Source organism: Micropterus dolomieu, linkage group LG19 (genome assembly GCF_021292245.1).
Source record: "Micropterus dolomieu isolate WLL.071019.BEF.003 ecotype Adirondacks linkage group LG19, ASM2129224v1, whole genome shotgun sequence".
NCBI lineage: Eukaryota > Metazoa > Chordata > Actinopteri > Centrarchiformes > Centrarchidae > Micropterus > Micropterus dolomieu.
The window spans coordinates 24,569,579-24,596,646 of NC_060168.1; the positions used below are offsets into that span (position 1 = coordinate 24,569,579).

Here is a 27,068-nt window from a genome sequence, read left to right on the forward strand (position 1 = left end):
GAGGAGCATCATTTCTCTTGGCACATAAATTGCCTGGAAATGTTGCCGGTATTCAGAGCTCTGAGGAGTTTTCTGCCCGCCCTCCGCAGCCACCACTATTTGAATCACCAGGAGGGTCTGCACTCATGCCCATTATGCAAGCTGGCGCATCAGATCCTCCTGTGGTCCCAGCAGAAACTGCTGTCCCTCAGGACGATGTATATCCCTGGGACCCAGATTCAGGGAGCAGACCTGCTGTCGCGACAGGGGCTGAGGCCCGGGGAATGGAGACTCCACCCCGAGGTGGTGGAGTGTTTGTGCGAAGGTTCGGCCCAGTAGCCGTGGACCTGTTTGCGTCTCGAGAGACTACGCTATGTCCGCTCTGGTTCTCCCTCTCGCCCCCAGCCCGCTAGGGCTGGATGCCATGGTGCATACGTGGCCGAGGCTGCGTCTGTATGCTCTTCCCCCAGTTGCTCTGCCCCTGGGTGTTCTGTAAGGGGTCCGTCAGGACGGTGTCCCCGTTTTTGGCCAGCCCTAGTGTGGTTTTCGGACATAATATTGCTCCTAGAGGGCCCGCCCTGGCAGGTCCCTCTGAGGAGTGACTCGTTCCAGGGTTCCCACTTGGGACCTGGCAGTGGTTCTCGAGGTGCTGGCTGAGGCCCCCTTCGAACCCCTGGAGTCGGCTGAAGCCAAGCATCTGACCCTTAAGATGGCCTTCTCCTCGCTATCACCTCTCTGAGGAGGGTGGGGGGATCTCCAGGCACTTTCGGTTTCTCCTCAATGCCTGTAGTTTGCCCCGGGGAGGGTCAGAGCCATCCTGCACCCTTGTCCGGGCTATGTCCCTAAGAACATAAGGAGCCAGTCCCCCAAGGCTGGGCTCCCCGCTTCTAAACATACGATCTGAAACTGGATCGTTCAGACTATTTCCCTGGCCTGTCGGGTGCGCGGGTTACCTTCACCTATGGCCGTAAGGGCGCACTCTACTCGAGGCATGGCGGCCTCTAGGGCCCTCCTCATAGGGGCTTTCGCTCCAGGATTTGTGTGAGGCAGCTGGCTGGGCCAATCCTCACACTTTCATCCGGTTTTACAGTCTGGACCTTCCTTCTGCACCCGTGCGCTCTCCTCTTAGTCGTGCAGTGGAGGATTGGAGTAGTTTCATTCATGTTCATTCTGACGTTATCAGATCCTCTGATAAAGACACATATAATATTATACTCGTAACATGTAAATAATATAATAAACTCACTGTGGAGTATCTGCAACATAATGTTTTTTACTATATGATAAAGGGCCAAGAAATTGGCATGTCAAGAAATAAAAATATAATACTGGTGACTAATAAATTAAATAAAAGAAAACTAGATAAGATGTTGAGCTCTTATGTTCTAAGTATATATTGTTTTACTTCATCTTGACTTAACAGGTCTTGGTGTTAGAGCCCTAATCTCTGAAACCTTTTTCATCAACACAGCAATATATATTTTTGTTTTTTGCAGGATGTTGAAGAAAAGGAAGTAAAATATTCAGCACTGGATTTCTCCACAAGGAAAATGACAAGAGGGATGAAGAAGGGAGAGTTATCACAAGAGTGTGCATACTCTGTTGTTAGAGCAGGTTACCACAACCAGCAACACCCCTCTCTATAGGCAGAGCACGGTTGGTGCACTGCTCCTAAAATCTCTACAGACGGCCTCAGCTTAGCTCATGTCAGGGTGTGTTCACATTTTATTCCCAACTGAGATCCCATAATTATGCTGCAGCATCAGCTTATCAGGTGCTTTATTAATTCAATGCATGTGTGTCAGTATTTCTGTAAGTAGACATGTTGTTAACATGTCTGTAGTTCTGTGTTTGCTTCTGGTGTTAATATACAGTAACTAGAACGTCAGCCATTATTACATTTTTAAAAAGTATCTATTGAATAAAATCCATGTTGAAAATAATTTAGATTCTGAAGACGTTTACTTACAATAGATATATGAACATGTGACTTTAAACAAGATTATTCATAATGATGCAATAAACATATTTTTAAATATCCTCAGTTCTGACTTTCTCTCTCTTAATACCAGTTTCATTACAGTCTTACTGGCTGATATTGTACTGAACTAAATAGAAAATTTCCCCTATTTTGACATTCCAGTGTTGACAGCTATGGTGTAGATCCTTTCATTTTCTCCGCTGCTTTTTTGCACCACTATTAGGGTTCATCATTGTGAAGACAGCAGCAGAATAAACCCATGTGTACTCATCTCTCTGAGTGAATATATGAGATGACAAATTTTTGAAAAAATTCTAAGATTCATCCTAGCTTTAAAATCCTTACCTGTTGACTTTTCTGACCACCACTATTTTGTTGCAGGGCAACAGCAGCTGGATGTTGAGAAAGAAAATGATATATAGATGACACTAAAAAAGGATGCAGTAGTTTTAATTGTGTTGTAATTTAATAAAAATATATTAGTTACTTCTATTACAGTTGGCACATTCACACTTGCTTTTCTTGATGGTGTAAGTAAGGAAGCCAAGACAGCACACAGCATGAGCCGCTGAGGGTGGGTCTGTTCCTGCCCGTGTACAGGCTTGGGTGATTCACTCACATAGCCAGCCGATCGGGCTCTTACCAACCGCACTGTAACAGACAAACAGCTGACCAGTACGTCGAATGGGGGCTGTGTGCTCTACAGTGGATGTGAATTCAGTGAGAAGTTTGTCATATGCTGAAAATAAAAGGATGCTGAGGCAGTATGGAGACTTATATATGTAATATACTTATATGTCACACACGTGTTGCCATCCTATTGGTTGGCTATGTGCGTCAGGTCCTGGCAGGAGCTTTTGGTATGTGCAAACAACTGCTGTTAACTTCATACTCATATGATGCACCGTTTGAAAGCTAAAAGCCTTGTGATTCGACCAATGCAAACCATATCAAGATACAATCACCACAGCGGGTACAATCAGCGCCTCTGTCAGACCAGCAAGTACAATCAAAATTCAAAATCCAGTCAAAACATTTAGTCACCAGGGACTGCTGCAGCATTGTTTCATATTCGTGGCTCGTATGTCATTATAACTGAAATAACTTTGAATGTAAACAACTACGGTATCTCGTATTGAGATTAGCTGCTGAACTCTGACCTTTCAAGTGACACCAAATTCGACCCAATAGCAGCTCACATGTCCCTTTCACAGCCTTCAATATCCAACGAGAGCCCACGCAGTAAGGAAAGGCCAGCCTCTATTATGTCGTGAGTAGGCTGAGCCAATTGCAAACTTGGACTAGGTAAGGCAAGTTTATTTGTATAGCACATTTCAACAACAAGGTAATTCAAAGTGCTTTACATAAAACATAAAAGCAAAAAATAAAAAAACGTTTAAAAGGAACATAGGGAAATTGAAAAAATACACATTACAATATAATAAAAGTTACAGTGCAGTGTACAATCAGGGTTAAAAGAGTTAAATGGAAAATAAAAACAAGCTGAGGGATTGAACAAACAATTGAGTTACAATTATTTTGAAAAGAGGATAAACAAAGTACACTTAATCTACTCTCTCTAGCTAGTCTGTACTCGGGTCCATAGCAATCTTTGGGTCCACTGAAACTCCAAAAACCATCAGACACTACAGAGAAACTAGTACATGTCTGTCAGCAGGCCACTTTGATCCAGTTATACTCTGGACCCACTTGCGTGTTTACAGGTGGACAGAGGTTCCTGCAAATCACTCAGGCGCGAGATTTAAGACAACTTCCTTCACTCTGTTCAATCTCACTCTTATTATCTTTTCACTCAATTACCTACTCATTTCTCACCGTGTAAATATTAAATCAAAAGCAATGATAAAAAGCTAAAAACAAAGAAAAAAGGACAGTAAAAGTTACAGTGTAAGTTATCAATCTACTAGTTAAAGACAGTGGTAACAAGAAAAATCTTAAATATTTAATTAAAATTTTTGTTAAAAAGAAAAGTCTTCAGTCTTAATTTAAAAGAACTGACAGTTTCAGCAGACCTGCACTTATCTGGGAGTTTGTTCCAGATATACGGAGCATAATAACTGAACGCTGCTTCTCCTTGTTTAGTTTTGACTCTGGGGACAGAAAGCAGACCTGCCCCAGACGACCTGAGAGGTCTGGATGGTTCATAACGAAGCAGAAGATCAGAAATGTATTTTTGCCCTAAACCATTTAGTGCTTTATAAACTAACAGCAGGATTTTGAAATCAATTCTTTGACATACAGGAAGCCAATGTAAAGACCTCAGAACTGGAGTGATGTGATCCACCTTTTTGGTCTTAGTGAGGTATCGAGCAGCAGCGTTCTGAATCAGCTGCAGCTGTCTGATGGATTTACAGTTACAGTAGTCAAGTTGACTGAAGATAAATGCATGGATAATTTTTTCCAGGGCTTGCTGAGACATAAGTCCTTTAATCCTTGATATATTCTTCAGGTGATAGTAGGCTGACTTTGGATATGCCTTGAATAGGCGTTTTGAATTAATTTTATAGGAATGGTAAGAGGTTAATAAAAGGTATAAAAAATATTTTGTTGATCTAACTTACTAACCTTCGGGCCAACCAAATAAATACAAACTTCACTCAGAAACTAACTGCATACAAATACTTGAAACTCTCTTGCCCTCACCATCAGGTCTTTATCATTCTCTACAACTCTCAACATTAACATTGACCCTCAACATTGTGACATGTCAAGTAAAGTTATATGTAACAATCACAAGATTTTTTATAGGACTCACATTTGCACAAAATTAAATCGAATTACAGTTTTGATTAGCACAATTAATTTGTTTTCTATTTTTTGTGAATCAGACAGTGACAGTGTTCAGTTTTCTTTAAAATTTCATTGTTTATTAAGAAAGGAAACCTCACATGTGCACAAAAATACATTTCTTTTAGTAAAATCTTTTTGCATAGATTAGGGTCTTGGTATAAGGTTAACAGCCATAAAACTGCAACAGATGAAAGAAACAGAAATGTAACTATTCTCATGACCAAAAAACAGCGTGTTTACATGCATCACAAACTTGGGGAAAATTTTAATAATAAAATGCACAAAAAATACAGAATGCTGTAGGTTATTACCAAAAACATAACAAAAATGCAGTTATTTTTATGTGTTTTGAATGATATCCTGTGCTGACGTAACTGCACTCAAACAATAGTCTGCAAACAGTTTGGACAAAACATGTAAATGTTTTGCATAAAGCTTAATTAGTTAATCAACAAAACATTATGTTAACAACTTTTTATGTGAAATGCAAATACCAGTGCTGCTAACATAGTATATTTCCCAAGCAATGTGCCACACCATAACATCAATAAGTAAGTTCAGTGTTTGGATTGTTAATCTATCACAAAAGCTCTGACATCCGTGTAGATTGTCTCTTCATTTGCTGTTGCATGCCTTCTTCCTACTTTGCCAGCTTTCCTCTTGGTAAAGATTGCTGTAGAATAAATCAAAGAGTCCTCATTTCTCTGGGGAAATAAAATTGAAAATGCAAATTTAAATACATTTATATGTAAACAGACAAAAAATTGCTGATAACTTTACTATCAACACCTTACCCTCTGACTTTGTTGATCACTACTAGCTGTTGCAGCATTTGTTTGTGAAGCGACAACAGCTGTATTATTTAAAAAAATATTAATAAAACATAGTTAAAAATTATGGATTTCACTTTATTGAAGATGAATAAAATTTTGGGTTGAATTACACAGCACAAACGTGAATCAAATGATCTCATGTTTGGGAAACACAGCTTAATAGATTAACATGAGTAATGTCTCTTACCATTACAACAATCACAGGATTTTTTCCAGATGGCATAAACAAGGAAGGCTATAACAATCAGACTTATAGCCAAAGCAGCACACAACAAAAGGACAATTGTATTGTCTTTCTGTGAATCACACGAGCTGACATCTGAAACGTAATGGAAATAAACAAATAATTAAAGTTAAGAGATGGTAATTAATAATGTATATTGCTTGATAAAATTATTTTAAGCAAATGACAATTCCTCCATTATATAGGAATGTTTTGCAGTTACCTTCAATGTCAAGTTTTGATCCATTTCCAAAAATAATCTTCCCACATGCAGTGACAGCACAGTAATAGGTTCCAGATTCAGTAGAGCTGATGTTGGCCCCGAAGAGGCTGTAGACACAACTCTGTGGAGATCGAGCTTCAGGACTCGTCTCACATTCATCACCACTTTTTCTCTGGACATAAATTAAACGGGGATGAGATTCATCTGATCCGACTCTGAACCAATACACACTATCTTCTTCAGGACACGTTTTATTCTCAGAGTCAGAGAGGACTGAACACTGCAGAGTCACTGAGTCTCCTGGGCGGACTGGATCAGACAAAAAGTCTTGAGTGATGGTAGTGATATCATGTTCTGGTCCTGGCAATCAGAAAACACATATATTTACTAATAATGAAAATACATTACAGGCAGGATGCTTAAGTAAATAAAATTAATTCAAATCCATAATTAAAAGACACATTTCTGTTCACATGAAACAAAATGTAACAACTTATACATATATAATTAAACGATATCATAATAGTTTAACAGAATTTACAGGTCTTTTTTGCGTTATTTTGTTATTTTTACCTTTAATTCTCAGAAACGTTCCTTTCAAAAAAGTAATATTGAAACGATGTGATTTTAGACAGTAGTAAAATGCCATATCTCTCAGCTTTGTTTTTGTAATATGTAGAAAAAATCTTCCAGGTTCTTTTTTTAAAGTAATGCCAGAAATCCCAGTCACATCATCATTAAAGCTAAATGCTCTTCCCAAGACTTCAGGCAAGATACCAGCTACAACCTTGACCCAAAAAAAGGTTTCAATGTCCCTAGAAGTCTGCAGTGTACATATTAGAGTCACATTTTGTCCAACACCAACAGTCTTTGTGTCAAAGCTCTGATCATCTGTGCATCCTGAAAAATAAACAAAACAGGGATTAACAACACAGATGCATGTGTATAGCTCTTCTATATTACTTTAAGAATTTGACATTACACTTAAAATATATATAGAACATCGGATGTCTTTACATATACTTACGCCCCACTCTGAGCATCAGAAGTACATAAAATATGATTGCCATTTTCTGTTCTTTCCATATGAGAGACTGCAGTTAATTTAATTCGTATTATACGATGATTCGCCCTAATGTGATCATATGAAAGGGGCGGGAAAAATTTCATAACAATCTGATTGGCCTCTCTTTATGTTGGCGTTTCACTGTACTACCACAGTGGAAATATGTCAACCAAAACTTTCCAACATAGGCGCATGACACAACACCTCCAGCATATTTTTGTAATCTCATGGTGGTGTTTGGTCTTCATGGTGGGTTTCTAAAACTGATACTTACAGTACAGACAGAAGGTCTTATGGAGGAGATATTGTAAATAAAAGATCTGTTGCGTTTACAATTACTATACTAAGGTGTGCACTAAAGCTTTTTGTTGCAAGATGCAAAATACCAAAGCAATGATTAATTAAAACACAATCAGTGCATGGGAGTCATCAGTATTAAGATTAGGCAACTAAAACACTTGGACACAAAAATACATTTAGATAGGTAGATAGGTAGGTAGGTTTATTGTCACAATATACATTTATGTAGGTAGGTAGGTTTATTGTTACAATACAACAAGTTATAGAGGGAAATTGACATTTGTTGATCATCCAATAAGGTGTTTCAGACAGATCCTGTCTGATTCTCTTGGTATGTGCTCAGTCAGTCATTGCTCATAAAATAACTTAATGGGGTTGTGAACAAGTGTCTATGGCAAGATGTCTATGGTTTTTGTTGCAGAGATTTCTACTGAAGATAGCATGCTAACCAGCAAGCCCAAGTATGTTCTGGGTTGTAATACCACTTTCTACCTCAAGAGGCAATAGTATAGTATAGCTCAGGGTTGGTAAATTACACAAGCTCTCTTAACTTTTTAAGTCTAAAAAACAAACATAATAAACTCAAATGCCCAGTCCTAGTTTTGGTGCCCACAAAACACACGAGCAGGAAGAGCACAGCAGACAGAGTTACATTCACAGTACAGTAACTGCTTCATTGCTATTCAGCTGGACAGAAGCCTATACCAACATGCATTATCTGAAAGGCAAAGCACCACTCACATTGTAGGGCTATAACAAAAGGTCATGCACATATGGGAATATTCTAAAGAAAGCCTTTACTTGCAATAAGTATAAATACTGAGGCAATTAACCTAAAATAATCCTGGGTCCAGATATGTACAGTGGTGAACCCTGGCAATCTAATGTTGTGCAGTACAAAACCAGAGAACGTGGCAACAATAACAACTTTGAAGTTAAAATCTTGTCTCTGTTTCCTTTATACATAACACACAGAGTTAAATATACAGAAGAACACAGAAGAAGTAACAGCTGTAAAATTTGATATAAAAGCTCTGCTGTGAAAGCTTTTGTGTACTTTGTGTCCTCTCCACTTGTTTACTCTCTTTACTGAGAAGCAACTGATGCATGGAAAGTTAAGCATTGATGTGGCTGGGCTTTCAAAATAAGGTGTGAATTCCTGTTACATTTTAGTCTCAAGAACAAGGGCCTGATCACCGCCAGTGGAGTTATTTCAAATATCAACAACAACTTATAGGAGTAGCTAAAGTCTGCATAGAGAGGTTGGGCCACACCAGCTTAGTCACTCTATGTCATGATGGGTTTTCATTGTACTTCTCTGTGGTTTGGTGTTTTTCATCTGTACACTAGTGACTGAGAATTGGGGGAGTGATTTACTTTAACTGGTCTCACGCTGATCTTTGTGGCAAAAGTAGATATTTGAGGTCATCTGATCTTTACCTGATTATCTGCAAAAAGCACTGGTAGCCTTGTGCAACTGTCCTGTGTGCAGACCAATTGTATCTTGATACAAGGGAACATGTTTTACAACTTTATGTAAATAGACTATGTGGAGCAATGCATGAACAAATGTTAAACTGAAGAATGATAAAGTTTGAACACAGGCCAAATCTTTTGAATTAAATTAATTTCACTGAATAGTATACACAGTAGGCCTATGGAGAAAATATGAATGTGACTGCTTGTTCTTTCATCATTTTCATGACGCCAATACTATATTGAAATATGGTGAGTAAGATAACAAATACACAATTTTGCCCTTCACTTGAGAAAAAGCAAAAAAGAAGAGGTTGTAGCTTTGAATCCAGGCTCCAGTCCCATGCAAGTTAAGCCAATTTGAAACCCTAAATGACCTGAGGTGTCATGTGACCTTGAGTGCATCTGTCATTCAAAATGTTTATGATAGGGTCATCAAGTCAGGAATTGAAAAAACTACAGTGAATAATTCATGTGCAGTTTGAATCAGAGCTGAAGAAAAGAGATGTTTAAAAATAAAAAGCATCTATAAAATAATCAAGTTGTCTGTTTAAACTAAAACAAGCTTTCTGAGGCCTCTTCTACCTCTTCCTTCCTTGCAGCTTTAACCTCATTATACATCCTGTTGAAACCTATAGTCAGCATTGTTCTGAATAAACAACCTTGTTGGGTGGTCAAAGGGCGGAGACATGGCCCATGCCACTGTTGCATATGGCTTTCAATGTTGTTTTCAAGAGAGACATGTAGAATGCCTTTACAAATTGATGTGACACTTTACAAAGATAAAGGAAGTGTTTTGATTGATTTAAGTAGTTTTTGCCAAACAATCTTCTTATAAAGCATATTACTATATATTGTCAAAAGCCAGATTGAATGTACCTGAAGCATACAAAGCTCCCTATGTGCTTCATTTAGCTTGTTGAAAACTAAGTTGTGGTGGACCAATAAATAGTCAACAGCTCACTTTCAAAACCACTGGCTGGCTGTCTGCTGGCACCTCTCTTAATTTCCACATGTGACTCTCAAAAACATAGTGTTAACTTTGAAAAGCCTCAAGCCCTGTTCCAATTGGAATAGTTTCTCCCTGTGTGTTATGACCTGCGTCATATTGGTTTGGATGTGAGTCTCAATGATGTGTATTTCTGCCTGCTGTTACCCTCCCTACCTTAGGGAGGAGCTGTTTTGTTTGTCTGTGTTACAGATGGTGGACAGTGGATTGGGCTGGAGGATTTGCTGTATAAAGGGACCTGTGTGGAGGCCACACGCTCTCTCCTCCCTTTCCCTACCTCCCCAGCCAGACGGGGCGTTCTGGGGGAAAACCTCCTGGTGTATTATAGCTTACCCTTTGTTGTATTTCACCTATGTGCTGGAAGTTAGCGGTGTGATGTTGGAAAACAGTAGGGGAGAGCTGCCATTTATTTTGAATATTGCTTTCTCCAGGGAGTCAGGTTAAGTATTTGTTCTTTCCTTTTGTATTTTATTTTGTTGTAGGATTAATTATTGGGATGGGAAAAGGTGGTTTTGTTTGTTGTTTTGGCCTAGCTCTCCCTGATGTCTTGGTTTTCTATACCATTTGTGAATAAATCTAACATTAACCGTCAGAATATCCCGTAGCCCTTTGATGATTTATGGGGAGTGGGGAAAAGAGAGGAGACATCATGTTGTACTCAGGCTTCCCCTAGGTTCAGTATTTAAAATCAACTTATAGTATAAGCATAAAATGCATTGTCTCTACTTAACAAGCTGTAAGCCAACACATTTGGGTACAATTAGGCCTACATCATTACAGCATATGTGTTTAGACCAGTTAAATTGACTGTGAATAGTTCAATTTCCATAAATCTTATGAAGATTCTAACTGTGATAACAAAATAGCAACATAATCATTTATTTGGAGTCATGTTTCACTCTCTTTAGCTCTGGGTATTGGTTGTACCAACTCCCGAGGGAAGAATCTGGCAATTTAGCTGCTAAATGCTCCAGTATGTTCCTCAGCTAGTCTGCTGTTTGATGTTGTGCAAAGTGGGTTTGTAGATCTTTTTTGCTGACATCAGCTGCCTGCTGTGGTCATAAATGAGGCTACGGGAGGTGTGAGAGTAAACCAAAACAGTAAAGTGAACTATGAGGCTGAGGGGAGCTGCGGATACAGGTTATTATTCTCTGTAGGTTTATCACTATTAGTGACCCTTTTCATACTGTCACATTGTCAAGTGATACATTGTTTAATAAAGATACTAAGATCAATAAAATCTAAAATAAAATGTTTAGTAATGACCACCAGCGGTTCCTTTATGTTCTGGACTTTATTTATTTTTTTACTTTTTATTTATTTATACATTATGTCTAGTTTTCAGCTTTTATGGAAAAATTACAACATTTTGGTAAAAAACAATTGTTGATCAGAAATGTATCTATTTCATCATTGCATTCAATAGATAGTGGCTGAGGATGTGTTTAGCAGCATAGCCCAAAGACTGGAGGCAGCAGAAACAGCTGCACTAGAGAAGGAGGAATAAAACTTTCAATCTATCTCATTAGCTGAGGTTACATAAAAAGCAAAGTGCTTAACTGTCTGTGCAGACAGGACTTCAGAGATGCTGTAATGGATAAACCACCTGCTCAGTCAGCTCACCACTGTAAAACACAGTACCTGTTAATTAAATACATAGATACATTTTGGTATTTGAATAATTACACAGATAACTACACCAACACCTTTTTACAATAGGCCTACACAAACCATTGGACGTAAAAGTAACATCAGAAAAAATGACACTGCCCCTACCGTACTAATGCCAACATGCAATTCTGATCATACATTTATGTATTTATTCAATAAAGTATATTTTAAATTTAATGTGTGTCACACATCAGTCAGTTTATTACTGCAATTGTCCCATAAATATCCAGTGTCTCTGAAGCCTTTGATTTAGTAAACAGTGGGTTCATTGATACTGTTTTAAATTCCTATAGCCCTCGTTTGAAGCATTGGATTTGCATTTGTTTAAATAAAACAACTTTACAAGTTGTAAGAAGGCTTTCAAACCTGTATATACTTTATATCTCGGTTGCATTGCAAATGGAAATATGTGTTTGCTAAATTTAGGGGAAGTACATTTTCTACTTATCAGCCAATCACTATGATTTCCACTTCGTAAACCGTGATAAACTTAACATGAAACCTTCCATTTGGGTCAGACATCAGTTGTGCAAGACAAGGGTGCTGTATCACAATGATTGGAAGACTGACTCCTGTGATTCTTCTTTGCACAGTGTGTAAGTGCAATTTGAACTAGTGTGTAAAAAATATTACTGCACATTATTGTTTATATCAATTATATGTGAAAAAAAAGATAGACAAGCCCCCTAAATAATTATTTAAAAGAGCAGATATTTTTATTGTTTTTCTGTTTTTGTTTGTCTTTTTTCTTCAGCTCTGATTCAACCGGCAGATGTTCCTCGTCCCATCAATATGACTGTGGTTGAAGTTGGTGGAAGTGTTACTATGCAATGTCCAGTTTCTATTGCGGAAATTAAATTCTTTCACTGGTATAAGCAGTCTCTTGGATATATGGTCCAAACTGTTGCTACAGGAGTTTATGGCAACATAAACTGCCTTGGACTATTTAAAAACCCACGTTTCAAAGTCGATGGTCAGTATTTTTTTAGCATCAGAAATGTTACCAAAGAGGATGAAGCAATATACTTCTGTCAAGGTGGAACAGAGTTGTCACAAGATTTTTTGGGTGGATTCTTCTTGGCAGTAAATGGTAAAATATTACTTTCCAGATGTTTTGTCTCTGTCAATAATCACATATCTCGTTAGTAATTCAGATTTTTTTAATTCAGATTGAATTAATTTTCTCGCCTTTTAATTAATCACACAGATAACAATCAGCAGACTGTTTACTTGAAACAAAGTCCGAAGACAGCATCGGTCCAGTTGGGAGGCTCAGTGACTCTCCAGTGTTCACTTCTCTCTCAGAACAAAGGGAACACAGATCAGTGTCCAGGTTCACACAGTGTGTACTGGTTCAGAGCTGGATCAGGAGAATCCCATCCAGGCATCATTTACAGTCATAAGAGCAGGAATGGTGAACAACAGAAAAGGAGCTGTGCCTACAATCTCTCCAAAACTATAAGGAATTCCTCTGATACTGGGACTTACTACTGTGCTGTAGTCACATGTGGAGAGATGCTGTTTGGTGAAGGAACCAAAGTGGACACAAGTATGTATTTACAGTAGTGTTTAAATTATAAATTCATATATGTTCATTATGTATATAATAGATTAAGGGTGATTTGATTATTAGTCTGTTGATTTCTCTGAAGTTTAGAGTTCCTTTAGTGATGAAAACATCAACATCATCTTGTCAAATGTATTCCATTGACTAAGTTTGCCTTTGAGACCTTAAATGTTTTTTTTGACATATGCTGTTTATATATGTTATTCAAGGTTATATAAAAGGTTAAACGCTGAAAGTTAAAAGTGTGAAATTGTTAAAAAAATGCATCAGAGGTTGTAGGAAGGAAATCAATAGAAACAGCATGCTATTAACAAAGAAAGTTATTTGTCAAATGTTTGCCCAAAAACACAATAAAAGAACATCAATACTTTTGACTTAAATGTAACATTAAAATACAAATAAGGTATTGAGAGTCTCTGAACATTTTTCTAATTCCAGCACCAGAATTAGACCAGATCAGCCTTGTACTTGGAGTGCTGTTGGCCTGCTGTATGACTGTAATTGTCGTTCTTATTTTCTACATAAATCGAAGGAGAGTTTGCGAACATTGCAAAGGTAGGTTGATCATCCATTATGCTAATAGGATCCAGCATTGATTACTGCTACCGACATGTTACGCCATCATATAAAATCATATTTTATAAACTAACTACTCGTTTTCATAATCTAATAAGAATTTTGTTAAAGAAAATACAATATTTCCCACAGAGAACAATATCCGGTTTCATCCATATCAACTGCAAATAATATTTATATTAATGTCAAGATTACATGGTGACATGATTCAGGTCATAAATAAATACATTTCATGTCTCTCCACCCCTGTATTTTAATGAGATGATGACAAAACTAACAATCTGATTGCTTTGCTTTCCTTAACAGGAGCAATGAATGGCACCCATCTTCTTGGACATGACAAGTCAACTGTGGACCAAACAACTGATTTGGTAAATATGCTTTAAATAAATTATGTTCATTAAATTCGACTTAATCATACTGCCAATGTACACAGCATCCTCTCCTCCAGTTCTCTGTGATCACCTGTACTGTAATTTAATGTAGCTGAATTCACGATAGTATAGATACTGAGCTGCAGATAACAGTTCACAATCACAATATCGACAGACAAAACAAACAAAAGTACACATTGATGACAACAGCTATATACTGACATAAAATAAGTGTCAACAGAGGTGTTGAAGTTGTAAAACGTTGTCATATTCAAAGCCAATAAGCATATGTTTCCGCATATAAATCACTTTGCAAATGCAAAATTGCATTTATGCTGTAAAACATGTAAAATGTTGGCAAACAACTCTCAACTAAATTATAATTGTGGTTGTTCAAGATTTTGTTGCTCCGCTTCTGAAACATATCCAGTTCGTATTGAAACCGTGACTGAGCCTTAAATGATCCAGAATGCAGCCGGAACACAACGCAGCCTTATGCTATGTAAATTTGTTGTAACATTTTTCTTTATGATCTCAACAGGACACACAGATAGTATTATAATCAAATTGTGCAGGAAAATTATAATAATCTAACTGTTGAGTAGCTAAAAAACAATAATTGTTGCTAAATTTAAACAGATAAATGCAGAAAAAAGTTGTGAGGTATAACTATAATACTTACTGAAACATCATACATTTATTAAAAAATATTACAATTATGTTTTAAATTACATAAGAGCAAGTGTATTAAGCTCACTGTAAAATGGTCTTGATGTTATAGCCCTAATCTCCATAATATTTTGCATTATTATGCAGGATGGTGAAGCAGTGAACTATGCAGCACTGGATTTCTCCACAAGGAAACTGAAAAGAGGGAGAAAAAAGGGAGATTTGCCACAAGAGTGTGTGTACTCTGTTGTTAGAACAGATTACCACAATCAACAACACCCCTACCTATAGGCAGAGCACGGCCTATGCGCTCCACACTGGATCTTGATTTAACTGGTGAGAAAAAGAGAGAGTGACCGAGCAAGAAAAGAGTACATATAGGATTGGCTTTTACACTTTGGCTTGAGCAAAAAAAATACTGAAAGGACAGATGCCAAGCCTTTATGCTGTTGGACTAGTAAATAATGTTAGATGGCTTGCTATGTCTTGTGTTGTAGTACTTGCTTGATGTTTGGCTGTGTTATCAAAGTTGTTGACCTGCTACTTTTTGATCACACATAATGAAATCATAACGGGCGTGTAAGTGAATTGTGCTTTTAAACTTGTGACGCCATATTGCAACAAATACCAATTATTGCATAATTTTGCTTCAAAACATACATTTATATTGTCTTCTCACATGATTGCTGATGGGCAAAGCAAGGCTTTGTGAAACATTGAAACGTTCAAAGCAATAATGTCAGAATTGTGTCGAGGATTCGAAACACTTCGAAACACTTCGACACCCGTCTCCATCTACTGGTCACTTTTGATATTGACACTTGAAACAATGACTGACCAGCCAACTCTAAACGTCTTATCAATACATGACCAGCAGGATTTCGGAGAAATCACCACACAACAAACACACAAACGCATTCAGATTGTCAGAGATGGCAGATGGGGATTGCAATAAAAGTGTGTTTAAATAAAACACATTTGTGTGTTGTTTCATAAGTAGGCCTAATCAGTCATTTAGTTGACGCTTTTATCCAAAGCAACTTACAATTACTATATAAAGGCTGTAGGAGGTACTATATAAAGGCTGTAGGAGGCGCCTCTGGAGCAACTAGGGGCTTTTACATTGGTGGATGTGTCACAGTGGGAATCGAAGCCGGGTCTCTCTCACCAAAGGAATGCGTCTTATCCGCTACACCATTGCCACACCGTATTCATATTTTAGAAACAGAATACTTTATTGATCCCCGAAGGGAAATTCTTTGTTACAGATATGCGCAATGCAAAAAAGGAATGGAAAGAATAGTTGAAGCTGAAGTGAGTAGAGAATATAATAAAGTATACAAGTGAATCAGAGAATATAATAATAAATGATAATAAATTTGGATATCTACAGTATTATAAAGTAGCTTATTAACAGAGGTGTCAGGATAAATAGCAGGAAAAATATAGGCCCTACTGTAATAATAATGAATGATAACCAGCACTCATTATTATTCATTCAATTACTCATGTTAAAAATACTTAACTGAGTAAAGTGTGGAACAATGTCTCACTTTTTTAGTCGAGAATTTTATTCAGAAATATTCTGCGGTTTTGGGGCTGACACATTTTTTTCTTTTCATAAATGACATCCCAAGCCTTGGAAAAAATTTGTTCACATGGAACACTTGTTGCTGGCATACATAGGCCTAAGTATTTTTTTGCCATCATATACAGGTGTGGATCCACAGCACGTCACTCCTGCCAATAAATCAAAGGATCACGTGTCCTTGCAAATATAAAACAAATGCATCTGTCAAATATTTTTAACCTCTACAGTGGCATCAGCAGTTGCACTGTGCATGATATGTGTTCCCACACCAGAGATTGGGATCTCTTACGTGGATTCTCCATCCTAATCTAAACTTTTTATTATCTATCTATATACACACCTAGCCTGTCTAGTGCTATCTGTCTCTATCACCATCTCTATCACTAGGCTATCGGCCTATATGTCAATAAATTTATCCAAGCTATTAATATTAATATGTTAGGCCTACTATATCTGTTCCAAATCGTTGGCTTTCATTGGCCTATCAATTAATGTACTAATATCTAGCCAAACTATCACTGAAATCCCACTGTCAATCCCTCTATATGTTGCTATCTCTCGAAATCTTTCTTCCCTCAGTAAAACCCTCGAAGTTGGGATGTGTTTGCTTGACATTTAAGCTTTCTGGGAGTTAGAGGCAGGCAGATGTGTGCTTCGGGATCTTGACACAGCATCGACACATCAGTATCAAGCGTCCCATCCCTAATGTTCACATAAAACTGATGAAATATGGTATAAGTTAACTACACATAACAGGTCTGAAATGTTTTGAATTATTTAAATGTTGGACCTGCCTTCGCAAGTTTGGGAATCTGCAGAATAACCAACGGCATCACAGCAAATCCACATTTTGTTTGTTGACACAATTTGATTCCAAATAATTTTAACATAATGACAATGAAAATATATTGAATGGTCAGTTCTTAAGGCATTAACTTAGGCCTACTGCAGTATGGACTTACTACTACTAACACTCAGGATGCTGGCCAAAGCTGAGTACTGATCCAAATCAGCACTCTTGTGTGTAAGTGCAGTTTTTTCTTAAACCAGATGCATGTGCGATAAAATGTAACATGGTCAGGTCCCATATTGTGCCAAATGCACTTTTTCGTGTCTTTTCAACATAATGTGTCCCCAGTGTGTCTGTAGACCCCCAAACTATAAAAATAAACCCTCACCTCTTTTTCTCCTGCTCAGTCTTTCAGTATTTGTGTGTGTAATACACTGTTTGAATTTGGGTCATTTCTGTATAGCAAAGGACCTCCTATAGCCCTTTAGCGCAGTTGATATCACGCCCACTGAACACCCGCCGTCCAACACAACACAAAGTGGTCCCTTTCTAACAATGTTTATTTTCAGGAAACAGCCGATGAATTTGCTGTTATTCCCCTCCCTGTGTTAAGGGATGTACATATAACTTACCATAAGTAGGTTATATGTACCACATATCTGCTTCGCACAGCCACACGTGAGAAAGGACAGCAAACATGTACTCTCTGCTACACAGTACTAATGTTAGAGGTGTAACATCAACATGTGATGAAATGATTATAACTCACTGCAGAAACCTTGAATTTTCTAATAATATTTGATTCACCTATCACTATCATAGCTGATCAATCCAGTGTATGGGACCGGTGCATTTTGTCCAGTTGAGGATCTTCAGGCGTGTTTGGACTGCACTGACAGATGTTTTTAGGGCTGCTGCCAACAATCTGGATAAGTTTACAGAGGCTGTGACTACATCAGCTTCTGTGAAGACGCCTGTAGACCAACACACACCAGGATGAGTTATAACAATGACAAACCCTGGTTTACAGCCAAACTCACACAACTAAGGTTGGAAAAGGAGGAGGCTTTCAGGGGCGGGGACGGAGGGCGCTAAAGTACAGGTTTAGCAAGGAAGCTAAATGACTGTACTCAGAGAGGCTAAAGGACCAGTTCTCTGCAAACGATGCCACTTCTAACTGGAGAGGGTTCAGACAGATCACAAACTACAAACCCAAAGTCCCCCACTCCATCAACGACTCTCGCCCAGCAAATGAGCTGAACCAGTTCTACTGCCGCTTTGAGAGTCAATCGGATGCCATCCCCCGTGACACCTCCGCTCAGCTTCAGCCCCAGTCCACCACTCCCCTACAGAGCCCAACAGGTCTGTAGACGATGCTGTAAACATAGCCCTTCACTACATCCTCCAGCACCTGGACTCCCCAGGAACCTACGCCAGGATCCTGTTTGTGGATTTCAGCTCTGCCTTCAACACGATCACCCCGGCCCTGCTGCAGGACAAGCTCTCCCAGCTGAACGTGCCTGACTCCACCTGCAGGTGGATCACCGACTTCCTGACGGACAGGAAGCAGCATGTGAGGCTGGGAAAACATTTCTCTGATTCCAGGACACTCAGCACTGGTTCCCCTCAAGGCTGCGTTCTTTCCCCTCTGCTCTTGTCCTTTTATACCAACAGCTACACCTACAGTCATCAGTCCGTCAAGCTACTGAAGTTTGCGGAAGACACCACCCTCACTGGGCTCATCTCAGGTGGGGATGAGTCTGCCTACAGGCGGGAGATCGACCCTCTGGTGACCTGGTGCAGCCATAACATTCTGGAAGAGCCCAGCCCCACCCTCCCCCATCACCACTGTGGACTCCTTCTGCTTCCTGGGCACCATCATCTCCCAGGATCTCAAGTGGGAGCTGAAAATCACCTCCCTCAAAAAGAAGGCCCAGCAGAGGATGTACTACCTGTGGCTAGCCTCATGAACAAGGCCCGGGCCCTCCACTGACACTTCCCCCCCTTTCAAATAATACAAATGTCTCTGCACATGAAAATATTTCATTTCATATCATGCACAAACCTGGCACATTGCACATATTTGCTGTTAATTGTAAATCTTTGTTGTTGTATATTTTTATATTGTCAAATATATATTTATGTACACAATAATACGTATGCACAACACAAACCCAGAATAATGCACATGTAGATATCTGCCACATTTTTCTTTCTCTGCGAATAGTTGCATTATTCTTTTATTATTCTTATATAACTTGCATTGTCTAATCCATATTTATAGTTCTACATTCATTTATGTCAACTGTATGTTTGTCTACGTGTAGCATCTCATCACCAAAGCAAATTCCTTGTATGTGTAACACATTTGGCAATAAAGCTCTTCCTGATTTCTGAGATTACCAGTCCTCTCCTGCGCAGATCACACAAACGTTAAAGTTACCAGACTACAGACCACAGCGGTGTGGGTTCAAACCCTGGTTGCCCCGGCCTTTCTGTGTGGAGTTTGCATGTTCTGCCCGGGTCCATGTGGGTTCTCTCCGGGTGCTCCGGCTTCCTCCCACCCTCCAAAGACATGCAGGCTAGGTTAATTGGTGTCTCCAAAATTGTCCTTAGGTGTGGTTTTGAGTGTGAGTGGTTGTCTGTCTATGTGTGGCCCTGCGATGGACTGACGACCTGTCCAGGGTGTACCCTGCCTTTCGCCCGATGTCAGCTGGGATTAGCTCCAGCCTCCCGCGACCCTGTAAGCAGGATAAGAGGTTGACGATGGATGGATGGATGGATGAATAACAAGCTGTGGGTCATTTCATGTCTTTCAATCTCAGCACATCTCTTCTACTAACTTAAAACTATTTCAATTCAGACCTAATGCCAATACCACAGGCAATAGCTATACAGAACATTAAGGTGAAATTTATTAACTAACTAAAGTGAATACAAAGTGAGGTTAAGTATATCGAAGACATACAACAATAATGATTAAACAAACAAAATGCAGTCAATGAGAATAATGGAGTTCAATGTGAATTTAGTTGGTCTATTGTGGGAAAGAATCTGATTCTAAGGGAATAAGAGATAAATGGACGCAAGTTCTGATCATAACTAAGTTAAATTTGGCTAGGAGTTTAGGCTAAAGGATTAAAGCTAAAGCTAAAAGGTTTGAAAGCTAGAAGACAGGGTTTGTTTTGTCTTACTGCTTGATGAGTTTGTCAGACACCCTGTAAGTAGACGGCCCCACGCTGGCTGCTGGTACGGCTCGGCTCTGCCAGGGATCATTCCGGGGGTCCGCCTGCTTTGGCTGGTGATGAAGAAACTCTTGCAGTGATAGGCAGTAAACCCTGGCTCAGTTCATTGTTTTATATCCTCTGTATTATAGCTGGCATAACACAGCTGGCCTCCAACTCGTTGTCGTTGGGAGGAGTGAGGTCAACGTTAATTCGATGGAAATAAGCTTATAAGAGACTTAGTTATCCCTGAATTCAAAGTTGCACAACTTAAACGGTCTGATAACTTTAAAGGTCCAGTGTGTAATATTTCTGATGCTCTACTGACAGAAATTCAATATAAGATCCATAACTATGTTTTCAGGGGTGTGTAAAGACCTTATATAATGAACCATTATGTTTTTATTACCTTTGAATGAGACATTTATATCTACATAACCGCGGGCACCCCCTGCTGTGGAGGTCGCTGTATTTTGTTGTCATGTTTCTACCTTAGCTGTCAACAAACAAACAACGCTACAGAGCGCGTTTCGTCATCACGGCGTTCTTCTTCTGCTTGTATTATTCCGGTAATCTAGACACCCATCAATACATTGAATGCATACAAAGAAGAAGAAGAGGGAATAATAATGAATAATAATAATAATAATAATAATAATAATAATAATAATAATAATAATAATAATAATATACAGTCTCCGAGTTGTCTTCTGGTTTATTAGAAGTAAGAAGAGAAGTGACATTTGGACAACTGAAGGAGCACATGTGTTATTTAGCACGAGAGCTGGCACCCAGACGGAGTCGGAACAGACAGCTGACGGCAGAAATCATGGAAGGCCATAAAGTTAATGTGGGACAGATGTTTTCAAAGCGGAGCTAAAGTAGTCTGTTTTCTGCTGGACAGGTAATTAACTTTACCTGTGTCGACGTGTGTCCTTAAAAGTTAACATAGATCGAATTTTTGCTATATTTGTAAGTTGATAAAAACATGATTGAACAAGCTTTGTGGTGTGCTGCTCAAAATTTAAATTACTATCAAACCAAACACCAAGGTTCTTTGCCACAGGCTTAATGTGATTTACTGGAGGAAATTATTTGACATCCATTTTTTTACTTCACAAAGGCAGTTGTTAAGTGAACTCAGCATTCCAGGGTCTGTGGATCTGACGGAGAGGTATATTTGTGTGTCATCAGCATAAATATGAAAAGAAATGCCATGTTTATGGATAATATGTCCAAGGGGAAGCAGATACAAGGAAAACAAAATGGGTCCTAAGACCGACCCCTGAGGCACACCATATTTAACTGGACAGAACGAGGAGACATAGTTGTTTACAGACACGCAAAACTTCCTATTTGACAGGTAGGATGAAAACCATTCTAGGGCAGTACCAGAGATCCCCACCCAGTGCCTCAGTCTGTCTAACATGATGTTTTGATCAATGGTGTCAAAAGCAGCGCTAAGGTCCAGGAGTACCAGGACTGAGCACATGCCTTCATCAGCAGACATTAAAAGGTCATTGGTGACTTTAAGCAGGGCAGTCTCAGTGCTGTGGTACTTCCTAAAACCAGACTGAAACTTTACAAATATTTTGTTATTTTCCAGTACAGTGAGCAGCTGTTTGGACACAATTCTTTTTAGAATCTTTGCAATAAAAGGCAATTTTGAAATTGGTCTAAAATTATGTGGGAGGGAGGGATCTAAACCTCCCTCCCACTTTAAAAGTGGGTTCACGCAAGCCGTTTTAAAATAATCAGGGACACAACCAGTAGATAGGGAGCTGTTGAAAACAGAGATCAAATGGGGCCCAACAGAATCTATCTATATCTCTTCAGTAGAAACTTTGTAGGTATTACATCAAGTGGGCTGGAGGACACTCATCTGTTTTTAAAAGCTCAGACAAGTCGATGGGATAAAACTGGTTAAAACTCTCTTGTTGCTGGTGAGGCTAACATATTCTCCATCACCCAGCCAAGTTTCAGTAAGACAAAATAAATCAATATCATAATCTGATATTAGTTAATTTACTAGTACACCTTTAGAAGAGAGAGATCTGATGTTTAAGAGTCCACATTTAATTTTCCTATTAGTTTGCACTATTGCTCTTGTGGTTTTAATTTTTATGAGGTTTTTATGTACAGCTCCTCTTCTGTTTACCTTTTTAAATAACTTCAATGGTCAGGGGGCAGACACCGTCACTATAGGATTTTCACGAAGTAACTCCTGAAATGGAGGAGCAGAGAAGTGTGTTAGACTGCGACTCTGCGTAGGGTTTTGGGTGGGTAACTGCTGAATTAGAAGGGCAGAGAAGTGTGCTAGACTGCGACTCTGTCTCCTGGTCTCAACTCTGGGTTGTCATGGATTTGGTCCACTAATAAACTTGGCCAGATTTCTAGAAATGAGAGCTACTCCTTCCCAAGTGGGATGGATGCCGTCTCTCTGGATCAGACCAAGTCTTCCCCAGAAGGTCTGCCAATGATCTACAAAGCCCACATCGTTTGCTGGACACCACCTCGACAACCAGTGGCGGAATGACGACATGTGGCTATACATGTCGTCACTGGTCAGATTTGGCAGGGGTCCAGAGAAAACTACGGTGTCCGACATTGTTTTTGCATATGTACACACCGACTCAACATTAATCTTAGTGACCTCCGATTGGTGTAACCGGGAGTCATTACCGCCGACGTGAATAACAGTCTTAATGTATTTACATTTATCCTTAGCCAGCAGTTTCAAATAAGACTCAATGTCGCCTGCTCTGGCCCCAGGGATGCACTTAACTATGGCCGCTGGCTTCGCTAACTTCACGTTTCTGAAAATGGAGCTGCCAATGATCAGAGTTGGTTTCGGGTGCTTCTGGCTTCATCCAGCCAAAGGGAACGATCATCGACCATCGCAGCGCACCAGACTAGCAAACACAGCCTATAGTAGGTCTCCCAGAGAGGGAGCACGGCGCTGGAGTGGTCAGTGCGAAGGACAGGAGGTCGCTGAGTGGATAATTAAAGATAATCACAGATAATTAAACATATATTCAAATATGGTAACATTTAAAAATAACATGAAACAAAATACTGTAAACATTTGGGCACAGCAATCTCTGATTTTGTTTCTTGGCCAACCTGAGTCTCATTTTGTCCAGAACAGAGGTTTTCTCTCCTTACTGTTGACATGCCTCCACTTTAGAAAAGTAGCATCTGTATGACCACTATTTAAGGGTGGTGACAGGGGTGATCTTAAAGTTTAGACAACTTTCCTCAGTGCCGCACAGGCGCGTGTAGGGGTAAACCCAGTAGCGATAGCCTTAGAGGGCTGTGCTCATGCAATCTGGAGTTACAGTACGCAACTACCGTTCTTTCTTCTAATGTTATTCATTTTCATGTGTCTACAGTGTATTGTTTGCACCCCACTGTACCTGTAAATTTTTTAACCTCTCCCCTGTACGTCATTGCCCTGTCCCTCAGTCCTGAATGTTTTGTCTGTCTAAATTAGCATCCCATCCCCTCATAAAGCTAATCCACTATTGCCAGGCTGTCCTTGTAAAAAATAAGTTGTTCTTAAGTGTCATGCCTGGCTAATAAAGGTTAAATAAATTTTTTATTATTTTTTAAATTATATAGGTTCTTTGGTAGAGAAAGAAGCTGAGCTACATGTGCTGGAGTAAGATTGCTCAGCTGCACTGTCACAATATACCCAGCAGTGGAGGATACTCTTTCCACTGCAGCACTAGTACCAGGGTAACATTTAGCTAATTTGCTACCAGTAAAAGGAGTCTTCTGAGAAATGTGGGGCAGCCTCCAGATACTTTTTCAGCTTCTCCTCAACTCTGGTGCTGCAGATTTAGGGACAACTCTGACTTCTTGTCCAACAGATTAACCAGTGCAGATGCTGTCCTTTTAGGGAAAGGACCTTCTTCTGTACCTTTACGGTATCTGTGTTAGAAGTTACAAAAGTACTGTAAACTTAAAAAAAACTGTGTTCATGTAATGTATATTCTTGTGTGGTGGCATCTGCAGAAGCCTCTGTTCTATCTCACACAGGCAGAGCCCTCTACTGGAATCTATGGGTACTACCTCCTCCAATCACACGCGCGCACTTGCCCACTGAAATTTTATTGTGCACGTAGGCGACCAATAGTGCGTGCCGTATAAATTGCATCTTTTTTTCTTTAGCAAACTGCTCACTGAATTCCCCACCTCCGCGGATGGAGTCGCCACTTTTAGAAAATTATTTTTGCACCTGGGAAAGGTGACCCATGTCCTGCCCGGACGAGTCCAGCCTCCCGCCAGCCAACCTGCGGCTGGGGAAGGGAGTGACTGGCCAAGTGACCGTTATGGAGGGAGAGAGGCCTGCTGACGCTGCCACAATCCCCCGTCTGGTGTTCAAGACGCCATTGTTTTACATATGCTGCTTGTGTACACTACAGTAAGGCTTTTGAGAATGTGGAAACCGTTTTTTGAGTAAAACTTGTTAATTACATTCCTCAAAGAGCTAAGTTAACTTCTCTCATCGAAGAGCTAACTACTGGGGTGAGGCTTAAGGGTGAGACTTAAGGGTTCGCCCTGCGGCCTTGCATTCACGTACTACTCCCGTACTACTCGCTAGGCCCCCACACGCTCAGCAGATGCATCGCATTGCAATTGTTGCGGGAGAAGGGCATGAGGGTTCTTTTCTACTCACAACCTCATGGTCATGAAGAGATTGAAGACCTGAGTGATCTCCGCACAGCCCAGTTGATTTTGAACCTCAACAGCCTGGGGTTGCGATCAGTTGGGAAGAGAGCTCCCCCCAGCCGCTGCAGCGAGCGCAGTATCTGGGGATTGTGCTCAACTGCAACACTCCAAGAGCGTATATGTTGAGACAGGTGTGTCGCTTGGTGGTCCACAGACTGCAGCAGGGGACAGCTGCGAAAGCGCTGCCCCCCCTCTTCAACTCTAGCGCAGGAGGACTTGCGGTTCTGGGGGTGTTGCTCGGCAGGGTATCTTCATCCGTGTCAGTCTTCATAGATGAGTCTCTCACTGGATCGGGAGGGACCTGCCAGGGGAGTGCAGTGAGTGTTGTGGCTCCCCTGAGGAGAGCCGAGGGGGCCACACACCACACATCCAAAATCCACTCCAGGTTGTGTTTCTAGTGTGGTGGTGCGTTTCCTCCAGAGTGTATATCAACAGACAGGGTGGAGTCCAATCCATGGCTCTGTTGGCACTGGCAGGGAACCTAAGGACGTGGGCATCAGAACACCTGCTGTCTCTGAAAGCCTTTCACGTCCCAGGCTTGGAGAACTGGGGTGGAGACTGCATAACAATGTGGTTCAGCAGATCTGAGCTCGTTTCGGGAGAGCAGCCTGCTGTGGTTCTCAATTCAGCCACCGGACAGCCCACCCTTGGGGATTGACGCGTTACACACGCATTGCCATGCTGTTTGCCCTGGCCTGTACCTATGGTCTGGGGGGCTCTGTCATAAGGGTGAGGCTTCATATGCATAATGCTGGTGCAGCCTCTCCAGGTTTTGCTCCTAAAAGTGGGGAGAGGCAGACTCAGGCTGGTCTATCCGCTGAGGTTGTACAGACCATCCAAGCGGCGGGCAGTCTCCACCATGTCTTGCTGTAAAGCTAAGTGGTTGGGCTTTCAGCGTTGATGCGCTGAAAGGGAGATGGATCTGCCTACCTGTTTGGTGGGATCCGTTTTCTCTTTCCTGCAAGGTCTGATGGAGAAGGGGCTGTTGCGCTGCAGCTATCTCTCCTGTCACGAGGGGTTTGGTGACAGGACAGTCTTCACCTACCCCCTCGTGATACGCTTTCTGCAAGGTGTGAGAAGACAGCAACGGTTGTCGTGTCTCTCGGCGCTTCAGTAGGACTTGCTGCTTATGTTGGTGGCTCTAATATCTGCACCTTATAAGCCCCTGGAGCAATCCTCATTGAAAATACTATCTCTCGCACAGCTCTGCGCCTTACACCCACCTCTGCTGAGAAGATGAGTGAGCTGTGTGCCTGTCGGTTCACCCCAGCTGCATGCTGGTTCTTGGTTCTTGGTCAGCAACCTTCTCAGGGGTGCGTTTCTAACTCTTGGATATGTTGGGCTCATTCTCGGGATCCTGCTAACAAGTGCGACCTAGGATCTGAAAAGTGAGGATCTGGTGACTACTGGGTGTAGAGGGGGAACATACAATAGGGTCGCTGGACCCAATAGAGTCCAGTAGAGGACGGAGCCTGTGTGAGATAGAACGTAGGTTACGATATGGTAACCTTAGTTCTATAAGCACAGGTGGAGCCCTCTACCGATGAACCCTGCCACTCTGACGACATCTGCTGAAGAGGCGGTATCGGTAGCGACGTCCTATTTGTCGGCTACGTGCACGATAAAATTTCAGTGGGCAAGTGTGTGCGTGTGATTGGAGGGGGTAGTATCCATAGAGTCCAGTAGAGGGCTCCGCCTGTGCTTATAGAACTAGGGTTACCATATCATAACCTTCGTTTCTTCTGCAGTGCATGACTTGCAATGGGGCTGCGGTGGAAGAATCCTCTGAAGCAGCCGTGACGCAGAATTTAGCGATCATGGTGACTGCATGTGAGTAGTTTCCTATTCAGTAATGAGTGCAGGTGAAACACAAGCTGCTTCAGTTATAATGTGTGCAGCCCACCACAGATCAGTATCACAAAGAAGACGAAAGACAGTAACTCAGAAACAGTGTTTACACAATTACTGTGT

The 27,068-nt window shown here is 40.4% G+C and overlaps 2 protein-coding genes and 1 long non-coding RNA gene across 3 annotated transcripts; 2 read left to right on the forward strand and 1 right to left on the reverse strand.

Annotated features, from left to right (window-relative positions):
* Positions 1 to 4,939: 4,939 nt before the first annotated feature.
* LOC123958104 lies at positions 4,940 to 7,107 on the reverse strand. Its single transcript, XM_046031321.1, has 6 exons — positions 7,078 to 7,107; positions 6,624 to 6,950; positions 6,051 to 6,410; positions 5,792 to 5,923; positions 5,566 to 5,624; positions 4,940 to 5,475 (listed from the first exon to the last, which is right to left on the reverse strand). The coding sequence occupies exons 1-6, from the start codon at positions 7,091 to 7,093 to the stop codon at positions 5,344 to 5,346; spliced, it is 1,026 nt and encodes a 341-aa protein (XP_045887277.1). The 5' UTR covers positions 7,094 to 7,107; the 3' UTR covers positions 4,940 to 5,343.
* Positions 7,108 to 12,125: 5,018 nt separating this feature from the next.
* On the forward strand, positions 12,126 to 13,138 carry LOC123957308. The gene is made up of 3 exons (XM_046030000.1): positions 12,126 to 12,168; positions 12,327 to 12,662; positions 12,780 to 13,138. The coding sequence occupies exons 1-3, from the start codon at positions 12,126 to 12,128 to the stop codon at positions 13,136 to 13,138; spliced, it is 738 nt and encodes a 245-aa protein (XP_045885956.1).
* A 458-nt stretch (positions 13,139 to 13,596) lies between these two features.
* Positions 13,597 to 15,118, forward strand: LOC123957085. Its single transcript, XR_006821712.1, has 3 exons — positions 13,597 to 13,694; positions 14,022 to 14,086; positions 14,906 to 15,118. It is a non-coding gene; the product is annotated as an uncharacterized LOC123957085 (long non-coding RNA).
* Positions 15,119 to 27,068: the final 11,950 nt, after the last annotated feature.